At 25.8% G+C, this 15,688-nt stretch overlaps 1 protein-coding gene across 1 annotated transcript; it reads right to left on the reverse strand.

Annotated features, from left to right (window-relative positions):
* Nucleotides 1-11,217: 11,217 nt before the first annotated feature.
* Nucleotides 11,218-11,697, reverse strand: OCT59_026555 (uncharacterized protein; the record flags this gene model as incomplete). Its single annotated transcript, XM_025321116.2, has 1 exon — nucleotides 11,218-11,697. One exon carries the CDS (start codon nucleotides 11,695-11,697, stop codon nucleotides 11,218-11,220), a length of 480 nt encoding a protein of 159 aa, XP_025169741.1.
* Nucleotides 11,698-15,688: the final 3,991 nt, after the last annotated feature.

Below are 15,688 nucleotides of genomic sequence, written 5' to 3' on the forward strand. Positions count from 1 at the left end.
ATTAAATGAATTTTACGTTTCAATTTATGTGAATGAATTTTATTATATCAGTAATTATTTTATTTTTCTTGAAATAAAAATTTTTACGCTAAAATTGAGGGATTAAATAACTAATTTTTTTTTGTTAAATTAATTAAGAAACTGATACAACTTCAAAAAAAAAAAAATTGTATCAGCCAATTCTACCTTTGTGGGCTTCGACAACAATATGAATGTGATGTACGACATGTTTTTTACTTATCAATAATTTGTAACAAATCCAAAATAGGGTTTTTTTAGAAAAATATTTTTATTTTTATTTCATATGAAACCATCTTGATCCATGAATAAATGTGTTACTAAAATACTAAAATAAAATATATTCTCTTTATCATCAGATCAAAAAAACAAAAGAAGCTTTTTTTTTTTAAATCATCTTTCAAAAAATCTTTTTTTTGTATTGATGATAGAATGCTTTATTTAGGTTAACAAAAAAGGAATGTTTCAAAGTAAACAAAAAGTTACCAGATGACCAATTTTAAGACGTAAATTGCGTAATAAAATCATATAGAACTTGATGAAACAAGTATAGTTTTTACGCCATTTTACTGTGGATGGCAAAAAAATTTTTTTTTATTGTATAATTAATTGATATGATTACGATAATTTTTTTTTTAAAAAAAAAATTTAAAATAAATAAAACAAATAATAAAAATAAAATAAATAAAACAAATAATAAAAATAAAATAAATAAATAAATACGATAAATAAAATAAATAAATACAATTAATAAAATAAATAAATACAATTAATAAAATAAATAAATACAATTAATAAAATAAATACAATAAATATATGGCATAAACAAAGATGCATTATCTGAAAGAGTTGTTACATACAATATTGCTTTATAAAGTCATTTATTGATCGAAAAAAGGTGACACAGCCATCAGACCTTATCTGTGATAATTACATATTTTTATTGTATGGCGATCATATGTTTTTTAAAAATTTCAAACTCCGTGTGAAACAACGATTTAGCCGTTCATATTTGCAGAAAAAAAAAATTATTTCATGTCATGTTTTTAAAATGTATATTGTAAATGTTGACGTAATAATAATTCTATACTGTATTACATTCAATTCTTTTGTTTTGAATGATGAGACCGCCCTAAGTTATTTTAAAAAAAATAATTAAATTATAATAATCGGAGCGAAGTAATTTATTTTAACAGACTTCTATTTATCAATTACATCGCTAACATTTGTAGAATTTATCTTGTTGAAACATAAATTCTATAAATTTCTTTTTTTCTATTGATAATCTATGGATGAAACTAACAATTAATATTTAGTTTAGAGAAGTTAAAGTGTGTAGTTATGTATTCACTTTATCATCGAAATCGGCTTATTTTGGTTTAAAAAAAATAACAAAATGAGCTTCTTATTTTGGTTAAAAAAAAAACAAAAGAAGTTCTTTTTTTCTGAAATCATCTATTAGAACTTTTTTGTATTGGTTATTTTTCTTCGATAAGATGATAAAATGCTTTATTTAGGCTACAAAAAAGAATGCTTCTAAATAAAAGATACCAGATGACCGAATTTTGAAACGTAAAAAATCAATAATGAACCTGAGTGAACAAGTATAGTTTTTACGCCATTTACTGTGGATAGCAGGAAAATTTTTTTTTATTGTATAGTTAATTAATATGATTGCAATAATTTTAATTTTTTTTTTAAAAAAAAAAATTTTAAAATAAATAAAATATTACAATAAATATAATATTAATAACGACATAAAAATAATTTATTATTTGCTACTTTAACAGTATTGTATAGCTAATCAATATGATTGCGATAATTTTAATTTGTTTTTTTAAAAAAAAAAAAATTTTAAAATAAATAAATAAAATATTACAATAAATATAATTTTATAATAACGACATAAAAATAATTTATTATTTGCTACTTTAACAGAGATGTCATTATCTGCATTATCTGAAAGTGTTGTTGCATATAATATCGATTTATATAGTCATTTATGGTCTTATGGATCAAAAAAGGTAAATTTTATGTTATTATGTTACAAACTATCATAGCTATCAGACCTTATCTAAGATCTGCCAATTCCAATTCTTGATTACATATTTTCATTGTATGGCGATCGTATGTTTTTTTAGCCTAGTCAAACTCCGCGTGAAATGACTATACATATTGAAAAAAAACTTTAAAAGTCACAATATCACTATTTTAAGTTTATCATAGTTAGCCGTTCAAAAAAAAATTTATTTCATGATTACATTAAAATGTATAGTATTTATGTTGGCGTAGTAAATTATTTATACTGTATTACACTAACTTAAAATTCTTGTTCAGAACCACCATTTATTTAAATTATTTTTTAAAAAAATAAGAAATAGAGATAATTATAATAATAATAAAATAATTAGAGCGAAATAAAGTTTTTCTTATTTCAACAGACTTTTATTCATCGAGAAATCATCAATGATATCGCTAACATTTGTAGAATTTATCCTGTTGAAACATAAATTCTATAAATTTCTTTTTTCTATTGATAATCTATGGATGAAACTAACAATTAATATTTAGTTTAGAGAAGTTAAAGTGTGTAGTTATGTATTCACTTTATCATCGAAATCGGCTTATTTTGGTTTAAAAAAAAATAACAAAATGAGCTTCTTATTTTGGTTAAAAAAAAAACAAAAGAAGTTCTTTTTTTCTAAAATCTTCTATAAAACTTTTTTGTATTGGTTGTTTTTCTTTGATGAGATGATAAAATGCTTTATTTAGGCTACAAAAAAGAATATTTCTAAAGAAATGATACCAGATGACCAAATCTTGAAACGTAAATATGCATAATAAAATCAATAATGAACCTGATGTAACAAGTATAGTTTTTACGCCATTTACTGTGGATAGCAGAAATTTATTTTTATTGTATACTAGTTAATTAATATGATTGCGATAATTTTTAATAAATAAAATATTACAATAAAATTAATTTTATAATAACGTCATAAAAATTATTTATTATTTACTACTTTAATAGAGATGTCATTATCTGCATTATCTGAAAGTGTTGTTACATATAATATTGATTTATATAGTCATTTATGGTCTTATGAATCGAAAAAGGTAAATTTTATGTTATTATGTTACAAACTATCATAGCTATATCAGACCTCATCTAAGACAATTCTTGATTACATATTTTCATTGTATGGCGATCGTATGTTTTTTTTAGCCTAGTAGAAAATTTCAAACTCCGTGTGAAATGACGAAAAAAACTTTAATAGTCACAATATCACTATTTTAAGTTTATTATGGTTAGCCGTTCATGTTTGTGGGATTATTTTAAAACGTATATTATATTATTTTGGCGTAGTAAATTATTTATACTGTATTACACTAACTTAAAATTCTTGTTCGGAACCACCATTCATTTAAATTATCTTTAAAAAAAATAAGAAGTAGAGATAAATAATAATAATAAAATAATTAGAGCGAAATAATTTTTTTTTATTTCAGCAGACTTCTATTCATCGAGAAACTATCAATGATAACGCTAACATTTGTAGAATTTATCTTGTTGAAACATAAAATTTCTTTTTTTCTATTTGATAATCTATGAATGAAAGAATGTGTTACTAACAATTAATATTTAATTTAGAGAAGTTAAAGTGTATAGTTTTGTATTCACTTTATCATCGAAATCAGCTTATTTGGTTAAAAAAAAAATAACAAAATGAACTTCTTATTTTGGTTAAAAAAAAAACAAAAGAAGTTCCTTTTTTTGAAATCTTCTATCAAAACTTTTTTGTATTGGTTGTTTTTCTTTGATGAGATGATAAAATGCTTTATTTAGGCCACAAAAAAGAATATTTCTAAAGCAATGATACCAGATGACCAAATCTTGAAACGTAAATATGCATAATAAAATCAATAATGAACCTGATGGAGCAAGTATAGTTTTTACGCCATTTACTATGGATAGCAGAAATTTTTTTTATTGTATAGTTAATTAATATGATTGCGGTAATTTAATTTTTTTTTAAAAAAAAAAAATAAATAAATAAATAAAATATTACAATAAATATAATTTTATAATAACGACATAAAAATAATTTATTATTTGCTACTTTAATAGAGATGTCATTATCTGCATTATCAGAAAGTGTTGTTGCATATAATATCGATTTATATAGTCATTTATGGTCTTATGGACCGAAAAAGGTAAATTTTATGTTATTATGTTACAAACTATCATAGTTATCAGACCTTATCTAAGAACTGCCAATCCAATTCTTGATTACATATTTTCATTGTATGGCGATCGTATGTTTTTTTTAGCCTAGTAGAAAATTTCAAACTCCGTGTGAAATGACGAAAAAAAACTTTAATACTCACAATATCACTATTTTAAGTTTATCATGGTTAGCCATTCATGTTGTGGGAAAAAAAAATCATTATGTTGGCGTAGTAAAAAATCCTAACCTTATTTATACTGTATTACGCTAACTTAAAATTCTTGTTCGGAACAACATATAAAATAATTAGAGCGAAATAAAATTTTTTTCTTTATTTCGACAGACTTTTATTCATCGAAAAACCATCAATGATATCGCTAACATTTGTAGAATTTATCTTGTTGAAACATAAAATTTTATAAAATTTTTTTTTTACTATTTGGTAATCTATGGATGAAAGAATGCGTTACTAACAATTAATATTTGGCTTAGTCATAAATATCAAATTAAAGTGTGTATCCACTTTATCATCAAATCAGCTTATTTTGGTTAAAAAAGAAAAAACAAAGAAAGCTTTTTTTTTTTGAAGTCATCTATTAAAACTTTATTGTATTGATTGTTTTTCTTTGATAAGGAGATAAAATGCTTTTATTTAGGTTACAAAAAAAGAATATTTTTAAAGATAAGATACCAGATGACCAAATTTTGAAACGTAAATAGTATGCATAATAAAATTAATAATGAGAACCTGATGGAACAAGTAATAGTCTTTACGCCATTTATTGTGGATAGTAGAAAAATTTTTTTATTGTATAATTAATTGATATGATTGCGATAATTTTTTTTTTGTTAAAAAAATTTAAAATAAGTAAAATAACATAATAAAATAATACAATAAATATAATTTTTATAATAACGACATAAAAAACAATTTATTTTATTTGTTAATTTACAGAGTTGCATACAATATTGCTTTATAAAGTCATATTTACGAGTCAAAAAAAGATAATTTTTAGCGATCGTATGGTTTTTTAGTCTAGTAGAAAATTTCAAACTCCGTGTGAAATAACCATACATATTGAAAAAAAAACTTTAATAGTCACAACATCTCTATTTTAAAATATTCCCATTCATCATAATTAGCCGTTCATATGTGCAGAAAAAAATTATTTTACGACTATATTAAAATATATATTATATATTATCGGCGTAGTAAAAATCCCACCTTATTTATACTGTATTACAATAACTTAAAATTCTTTTGTTTTGAATGTTTCGGAACTAAACATAAATTATTTAAGTTATTAAAAGAAAAGATTATTATAATAATAAAATATTTGAGCAAATTAAAATATTTTTTTATTTATTTATTTCAATAGACTTCTTATTCGTCGAGAAACCATTGTGAAATATAATATTCTATAAAATTCTATCTTTCTATTTGATAATAATTATCAAATTGTTTTATTAAAAAAAATAAATTTTTTTTTATTTATTAAAAAAAAAATCAACGATAAGAAAAATTTTCTAAATAAGAGATTCCATTTTAAAACGCCAACATGCATTAAAGTTTCTCAAATATAATAACTTTAGTAACGAATAAAACCTGATAAAAACAGGTGAACAACTTTTTGATGTGATAAAATGATAATTTTAATTTTTTTAAAATTAAAAAAAAAAAATCAAAATAAATAACAAATAAATGGGCAACCCATTTGAATTGTTTAAATGATCTGCATTTAAAATTACTTTATATGTCTTCGCTTTGTCCGTCAAAAAAGGAAATAATTGATCTACACTTTGAATACTTAATAAATATTAATTTTAGCGATCGTATATTTTTTTAGTTTAGTTTTAATTTTAAAATTAGAAAATTTTCAAAAAAAAGACTATACATTCTGAAAAAAAAAACTATATCACAAATTTAAAATAATTCTTTCAACATGATTAGCCGTTGCATATTTGCAGAAAAATATAATCAAATTTGTGTTGGTGTAATAAAATTCTAACCCTGTTTATACTCACTTTATACTGTATCACACTGTCACAAATCTAAATTCATAAAATTTTTTGGCAATCAATCAAGTTGTGACAATGAAACTATGTTCAGCGCTGCGGCCGCTGCGCCTATAAATGGTGCGATTCCACGTGACAATAATTAAGTCACGGGATCAATACAGCATCAATCCATATTAAACGTGTCCAGAAATTATTTTGTTACAAAAAAAAAGAAAGAAAGAAAATTTCGTCACCGTGAATTTACTTTTACTTCCAAAAAAAAATAAAATAAAATTTCAAAAAAGAAAAAAAAAATATTTAAAAATTATTAACATCTAATATTTTTGACAATTAATTTCAATTAATTTTATGATAAAAAAATACGAAAATTATAAAACGCGCCATGACGCTAGTAGATTAGCTAAGCTGATTCTATTAATATAATAATTATATTCCACTTTGTAGTATTATAACTCTACAACATATACTTCACATATATTCATATTTCATATAAGTTTTCGATTTTTTTTTTATTTTACAATATTTGCAATACAAAAAAATAGTATTAATTAAATCTTTTTTTCTGACCATTTTCGAGGGTGCCGAGCAATTTTAATTAGTATAACTTGTTTAGTTTAGACCCTAGTTTTTGAGAAACGTTGAGCGCCAGTGGTGTGATTTAGTAAAGTCAAAAAAATTCGGCTATTCCTGTTTTGATAATTTTCACCCCCACCATGCATAACATTACAGTCGGACCTCTATGTACTGATACAACTGTTTGAGAAAAAAGTATCGGCACATCAAATTATCGATATATTAAGAAAATTTTATGTACCGATATTGATCAAATATAGGTATGATAAAATTTTACTGTAATCGCCACTGGATATAACGAACCCTCCGTTCCAGGTTCGGTATATAGTGAATTCGTAATATAATATACCGAAATTCTGGATAATTTGGGCCAAATTTGTAGTGCCGGCCAGAATTAGAATTTCGTTTTGACATAATTTTTTCGTAAAAATTACTGGCCGGCGCTATAAATCTGGCCTGGATTAGTTTATAGTCACATGACTGTTCGTTATAGAAGATATGATAATATTATAAGGCTAATATATAGGGATCGGTTTGAATGCGTTATATAGTGATTTATTATAAAAGTTCGTTATATCCAGTGAAATTATTTATAAAAAATCAGTTCTGGAAATTCCGCTTCGGTATAACGAGGTTTCGGTACAAACAGGTTCGTTATAACCAGTGGCGACTGTATATAATAAAATATCTCAATTTAAATTAATTGTATAACAACGAAATTTTATACATTTATTATTATATTATTATATTACTAGGTTATTAGCATAAATGAATAATATATTATTGCTAAACCCATCCGTCTATTGAATAAAACTATCTAATGTAGTTTACTTTACATCATTAATATGTGATGTTAATACTCGACATCTTAATTTTTTCAAAATATTTAATTTATCTGGATTAGTAAATATGATGAATACTTAGAAAATAAAACAAGATCATCCAGATGACTTAAGGTTTCTTTGGTTGAAATCACGCTATCCTTGGATTTCATCACGGGCACAATTTCATCATCTGCTATTAAACAGACACAAATATGAAAAAAATCCACTACATCCATAGGATCATTGAATGGAAGTTGGTAAATCAGCTCTTGTATCTCCATGAACGAATTGCTCGATCATCATGATCCTCATTTGTAGCGCTCATTTCATCTTGCGGAAGAATTCGTTGCCAACAATTAAAAATTGTCTGCTGACTTACAGAATCTTAAGCATTAGTTAATTGATGGCATCATAAATATTTAGTGGAATGACTTCTTATTCAATTCTTGTGAAATTTTGTACTCCTCGATCAAGTAATTTCTGATGTTGCGCCTGAACTATCAAAAATACACAATTTAGATAATTTGAATCTAGCTTGTAAAACATCTATGTTAATATTAATAAATAATAAAATATATTACCGACCGTAAAAGAATTAATAATACCTGCATCACGTAAATGTGCTGTAGTATTTAGTGTTCACATTTGTTTTCATTTATTACATGCGCTTATTATCAACCAGTAAAGATGGCGATTTTGCAATCCGCATTTGCCAATCCAATTTTGCAAAGATAGTCATTCCATATTGAAAGCTGCGTCCATGCAGTAGAATTCCAATAGTAATTATCGATAAATCTTCTTTTTTTTCCCATGGGATTGATAATCATGGATAAAAGTAGCTTCAATTTCTCATGGGCAGTAGCGTAACACATTTTTTGATTTTTTTTTCAGAAAGTGGACCTTGTACTAGTGTTTTGGAAGTTCAAGATCCATACAGTCCTAAAATAAAAAGAAAAAAATATTATTCATTTACTAAAAAAAAAAAATTTAAGATTACCTGTTTCATCATAATTAAAAACATCGTCCAAAACATAACTTTAATGATTTCACGCAAAATTTTCCTTTCTTCTTCTAATATTTCCAATGTGCACTTTTAGCTTCACCCCATTTAATGTACTGTTTTAAATTACGACGTTCTTTAAATCCATTTATCCATTTATTAGGAGCTTTAAATTTATTGACTTCAAACTCCCGTGCAAAATTTAGCTTTTACACGTAAAATATCCGTCAGTATTTGGAATAAGGTCTGCACTCTGCAGTAAGTGTGTTTGTTGTTCGAAAGAGCCTTTTCAATTTAAAGAAAACGTGTAGACTTATAGTATATTTATCGCACATTGAAGATCTGACACACTTTATTACAATTTCGACACAACATATAAATATAATTCGGATCTTTTTCTTGGATACTCTCTAAATGATTCCGGTGAAGTTTTGATTTCATCACATAATAAACGTACAATGTGTATAAACAAATGGAAAATACAAATTGACATTTATTTTTAATTTCAAGTAAAATTTATGAATAATCCGATTTTAACAAGAATCAGAAATAAATATTGTTTGACAATGAACGAAAAATTATTTTTATAAAAGAATTTTAATTTGTAAAAGGAATTAATTTATAGTTAATTGGTTGGTTTAATTTATTTTTAATATCACCCCTATAAAAAATTTATCAGAAAAATGATCACGTGTCTGAGTTTCTTCGAAACAAAAACTAGAAAAACGATCATTTATCAGAGTTTTTTACCGTTGCAAGCCTGTAATTAAACGATGTATTCACCTCTTCTAAGTAAAAATAAAAAACAATAAATATTTATCGGATTTTTTCCAGAATTTATAAAGCATGATACTTGAAAATTTTTTTTTCCACCACGTAAATAAATCGACAAGCGGAGCTGATGTGAATTGACAATGGTATGAAACAGACGAAGGTAACTCATAAAAAATAGTTTAAATTTCAACGAACTAAAGGGCAGGATGAATTAATAGGTAAAGATGATCTTCGGAGAACTCGGAAGATGCCAATCAATAACGCTACTAATTATTTTCAGAGGATGTTCAATTTTTTGAAGCGAGGGAAAGTCTAACGGGTTCGACGGTTAATAAAAATAATTTAGTTACAGATCTTAACAAATTGAATTCATAATTTAGTGGTATAATCAAAATATTAATGTGAATGGAGAAGGATCAAAAGGTAAAGGTAAAGAGGTTGAGACGGATAATGATAAATTAAATGCAAACAAAAAACGCGCAAACTCAGGGAAGTAGGGATGATAGTAATAGTGAGTAATCATGCAATAAAGTAATCTTTTATACTGTAGCTTACTTAGTCACAATACAGTTAGGTTTTTGTAGAATTTCTTTTGTATTAGTTTAAATACTTTATTGAGATGATGTATTTACGTCTATATTGAAATTAATTACGTTCTGTAATTACTCCAATAAAATTTTTATAAAAAAAAAATGGTCAAAAGCTTCCGTATACAAAACGTGTTTTGCAAGATATGGAATTGTATTTCAAAATGTATCTAGCCGTATCTCTCAGTATAAAAAACGTATCTACTTTTTTTATAGGGATTAGAAACTTAACTATAAAAATTGTGGTGCTAAAATTGTGCAAATTTGAACAACTGAAAATGAAAAAAATCGGTTAACATGTGTTCTTAGAGTTCTTGCAGATGGTACAAACTTACCACCAACTGTCATTTTTAAAGATAAGCAAATGCCAAGGAATTTATCTTTAAAGATAGACTTCGTGAAAAGTGGAATATCTGGACGAGTTCTGATAAATTTTCTTATACTAAAGGTGGGAATTTGAGAAAGCCCGAATTTGCAAATGGATACTGAGACATGACGGAAATTCCAAAAGAAATGATTGTAAAGTCATTTAAAAAATAAAAAATGCGGTATTAGTAACGCGATGGATGGGTCAGAAGATGATTTGTTTGGACAAGATAAAAGAGGAGGAATTTGATGAAAACGAAAAAGAAATTATAGATATAGATAGTGATTCGGCTGATGAATTAGATGAATTGGAAGATGATGAACTAAATAATGATTTGTATTAAAAATAAAAATTTTAAAATATGAAATATAATAAAAATTTTTTTTTCAAATTTGGGTGGTTCTTATTCAGAAGACGGAAGGATACGGTAATTATTTTCACATTATTAGACAAATAAAATAATGAATTTTTTTTTATTATTCTTATATTAATTTATTATTTTGAATGAAGTCAGATGATACAACTGAATATCACAGTGATTTATGTTAACTTATTTAGAAGAATTTTTCTAAGGGGTGATAACTGAAATTATGATGATCGACCAGCATTAAAAAAATATAGTGCCGGTAAAAATTGATGATTCTGGCCAACGGTGATGATTACCCCCGGTGATTTGAAGTAAAAATCTATTTAGAAAATACTTTTTACATTAATTTATCATACAGCATTCTGTATTTATTGATAAAAGTATATTATACTTAAAAGAAAATTTAGCATAATCTTATTTGTTCATATTTAAATTAGAAATTGAAAGTTATTTTTTAATCTACGATCCTGATCTTAGTTCATCTTGCATCGCGGATTCATGAACAGCCTTCATCATGTCATTTTGACCTTTACGTCGCAGAGAAAATCCATTCCTTCTAATAAACCCATAAAGCCAACGTTCTGAGGCAAGAAAATTTTCACCATCTGGATAAACTTGGGCAAACTCTCCGATTAAAACTTCTTTCATATAAAATTTAGCCACTTTAGAAGTCACTGCAATACCATCATTTTGAAGTTCTATAAGCCAATTTTTTAAACTAGCTTCAGCTTCAGGATAATTTGCTTTTCTTCCTGCACCAATACGTCGACTTTCCCCTTTTGCCGACTTAAGTTTATCTTCCCGATTTTTCCAACGTGATATCATTGAATGATCAATAGAAAAATGACGTGCAGCTTCTCTTTGACCATGATTTTTTGCATATTTCAAAATCTTAAGTTTTTCACTGGCAGAATATGATGACCTTCGAATTTTTGACATCGTGCGTGGAAAAAATGTATGTAAAATAAGGGTAAAGTCGAATATATATAGATTTATGTAATATAAAAATTTTTCAAAGCACAAAATAAATTTTTTCTATGTATAAAAAAAAACTACAGAATTTCTTTAAAAAAGTGGTTCTTAGGATATGGGTTAGTCAATTGCGAATTTCTAATTTTTTTAATTGAAAGATATAAATAAAGAGATTATTTTTATCATGAATACTATCCTAAATATCGTGTGATTTCAATGATAATCGTAGTCTTGTGGCTTGTGGCTTATGTGGCTTTGTAATAATAGTAATTAGTTGGTGCGAAGCTGATCCGTCCGGCACGTAACGATGTACAACAATAAAACATATAAGCAACACTTCGGGCTTATAACCGCTTACCGTTTCCCGACAGCCTAACGCTGGCCATTTGATCACGTGTTCTAACATAACTCTGCATAACTCTGGCGAAACCTGTCGGGCAAATGTCCTGTAAGGAAATCCTTATATTTCCGTGTTTATTTTCTTTTTTATTCCATAAATGTATCATATCCACGGAGTTTTTATAGAAAATGCGGATAAATTTTTTTTACAGGGAATATTTAAATGTACTTTTCAGCCATAAAAAGAATAAAAATAAAATAATAATAATAATAATAAAAGAATTAAAATGATGACCAAATTAAGTATAGACGTTCTATAAAAATACTCTGTCTTTAGTAAATGAAACTTGGAATGAGATTATTTTTCTAATTCTATGAAAAAATCCTTGGGAATATCTAATATACTGAAAGAGGAAATTTCGAGATTTAATTATTTTACCTTTATCAAGTGAATCAAGAAATAAATTAAAAAATCAACATTTGGATAACCTTAGATATAGAAATGCGCTTTCACTTGCTACTGATACTAATGCTAACAACACTACATAAACAAAAACGAGTTGAAAGCACATGAAAGATGATTAGTGATGAAACAGCTTTCCACTTATACTGTAACACCATAAAGCATTGGTGTAAAAACGCAAGGCAATCCTATACAGAAATTTTAGAAAGACATATCCTAAAAGTGTGCAATATGTTACGAGGTAGATGGTGGCTGCAACAAGTGAACAAGATAATACTAAGCATACCAGTCGTATTGCTAGGAAATTTCTTGATAATAATGCTAATAGTTCAGACCTAAATAAATCCTACTGAAAATCTTTAAGCAATCATAAAAAAAACGTGAAGCAAAAAAATCTTAGTGAATCGGAGCATTTTTGGAGTAGCGAAATATCTTAAATAGCCTTCTAATTAATCTTATTAATCTTGTAAACTAAATGCTACGGCGTTGTAGAGAGGTTATTGAAAAAGTTGGTGGAAAAATATTATATTAATTTTTATGATAAAGTTAACATGATCATGAAAAATAGTCATTTTTTTACATATTACTGTAAAATGACGAATTGAAGAATAAATTAAGATTGTTATGTGCGTACGTGCATTTTTTTCAAGTTAATTCGAAAGTTTCTTACACATTAAGATCGAGATTATTAATCCGCAAATTTTAGATATTATTTTTTACCTTAATAAAATTGTTAAATTTAAAAATTAAAGGTTTGTTTTTATTAGAGATAAAATCTAATATAATTGAAGTATTCTTTCGGAATGTCTGTTTTGTGTGATATATGAAGTTGATGGTAGCTATGGTATTGTTATGCAGTAAAATGTTGCGCAGTAATCACATGATATAACTGGACCCGTGATGCCGATCAATATAGCAAATGTCGAACATGTTCGATATGTTGCATATGTCCGATATATAGAACATATAGTATATATGGGTTATTATGCAGCCAAATAGGATCATGTTGTTTTTAACATACTGATATTTTTTAAATAAATTATTATTGAGTAAATATCTCTGATATTTTTGACGCATTGCGTCATATAGATTATTATCACACATTTACTATGCTTTTCATATGGAATTGTACAATTATTGTAAGATTTATTACATTTAATAAACAGAAATTGTACAATTTTTATATTTTAAATTTGTAACTATTATTTATTTCAATTTTTAAATTTAGTTGAAAAAATAATTATATTAATGATTTTCGCGTTATAAAAATATGTATCACGTCAGTATGTGATATAATCCGCAGTTCGATGATGATCAACTTTTTCATTTTAAACTTTTTTTTCTTTTAAACTTTTTTTTTTCTTTTAAGCTTTTTTTTCTTTAAACTTTTTTTTTCTTTTAAACTTTTTTTTTAAACTTTTTTTTTACATTCTTCCCTTTTCCTTCAGTTCGTTCGCCCTTTCACTTCCCTTTGTACTTCCCTTCGTCTCTCCCTCGTTCTTTCCTTTTCATTTCCTCCCTTTTTCCTTTACTTTACATTTCCCTTCTCTTTTCTTTCTCTTTTCCCGCTTCTCTCGCACTTTTTGTTGAAGAAATCTTAAGCGTTTCTCTCCTTTGGTGCAAATTTCTGGTAAGTTCATCTTTTTTTTAATTGTTTAATTTTAATGAACAATTTCTAATAGTTGTTTTTCTTACTTTTTTTTTAGACTTTGAGTATTTGGACGTGTGGGAATAATGGTGGGAGATTTTTTTTCTTAAATTTTAATTATCTATTTTAACAATTTTTTCTCTTTTTTTTAGATGCTTCTTACGGTCTTGTTGGATGTGGAATTTTGGCGTAACAATTCAGTAGGGTAGAGGTTTTTTTTGAATTATTCTTTGCCGAAACATTTCCTAACACTTTTATTTTTCTTCTTTTAGGCAGCTCTTCAGCTCTTTGGGCAGGGACTTTAGTGGGAGTATTATTTTTTTTTAGTTTCTTCTAAAAATGGTGGTTACTTATTTCTTTTTCTTTTTTAGGTGGCTTTTTGGTCTCCTGGACATGACATCTTGTAAATTTTCAAATTTTTCCTTTAATATTAACAAACAGATATTAATAGTTCTTTTTTTTATAGATATTTCTTCAAATCTCTTTGGATACCATTATGGTAAGTTGTTTTTTTCGTCTTAGTTTATTTATTATGATGAAATGTATATTGATGTTTCAAATTCTATCTTTTTTTTTAGACGGGTCTAGGCGCATGGGAAAGGAAATCAGACTATATATTTTTTTGAATTTAATTCTTTTAGCAAAATTTTGATAAAATGATTTTTTTTGGCAAAACATTTTATTAACTTTTGCTTTTTGTCTTTTTTTTTTAAATACCAATGAGGTACCATTTCTTGACTTAGGAATATCGAAGGGTGTCATAACTTAAAAAATGGGAGGTATATTCACAGTAATGTACAAAAACAATTTGGAGTTGACTTTTACATTTATGGAAACTGTAATCCCAAACCAAGTGGCCAAAGACGAACCAGAAATTCTCAGCAAACCAAAGATATTCTATAGATCATTATATAAGTCTTTGACAAGTACAATAAAGTACACAATATCATCCAATTTTGAAAGAGGCAATAGCTCATTTTACGATCAAAAATTTCTTAGGCGGAAATTTATTGTAGTAGTAAGACCATATCTTGTTCTGCTATGTCAAATCCATATATTGTATAATTTATCATATTTTTTTAACTTAATTTTTTTTATATTCCATTCTACCTTATATTATTTTTAATTTTTTTCACCAATTTAGATCATTGAATAAAGACATCAATCCTCATATATTTTTTATAAATTTTAATAGATTGTATTTCATATATACACAGTAATTCGTATATGAATAATAAATCAAACATGTAAAAATAATATACAAATTTATTCTAAATGTTACATAAAAACATTGCAAGTTTATGACGAATTTACTTTGAATTCTATATAAAACATTACAAGTTTACTACAAATTGTTTACAAATACTGTACAAATGGATGCTCATAATCATATTAAATTTGTAACTTACATTTTTTATACAAAAAATCAACATAAACTTTTTACTGGGGATCTTGGATGTCTGCATAATAACACAGTTATTAGGTAGGGGGGTTAAAATATCATCTGA

Source organism: Rhizophagus irregularis, chromosome 6 (genome assembly GCF_026210795.1).
Source record: "Rhizophagus irregularis chromosome 6, complete sequence".
Classification (NCBI taxonomy): Eukaryota; Fungi; Glomeromycota; class Glomeromycetes; order Glomerales; family Glomeraceae; genus Rhizophagus; species Rhizophagus irregularis.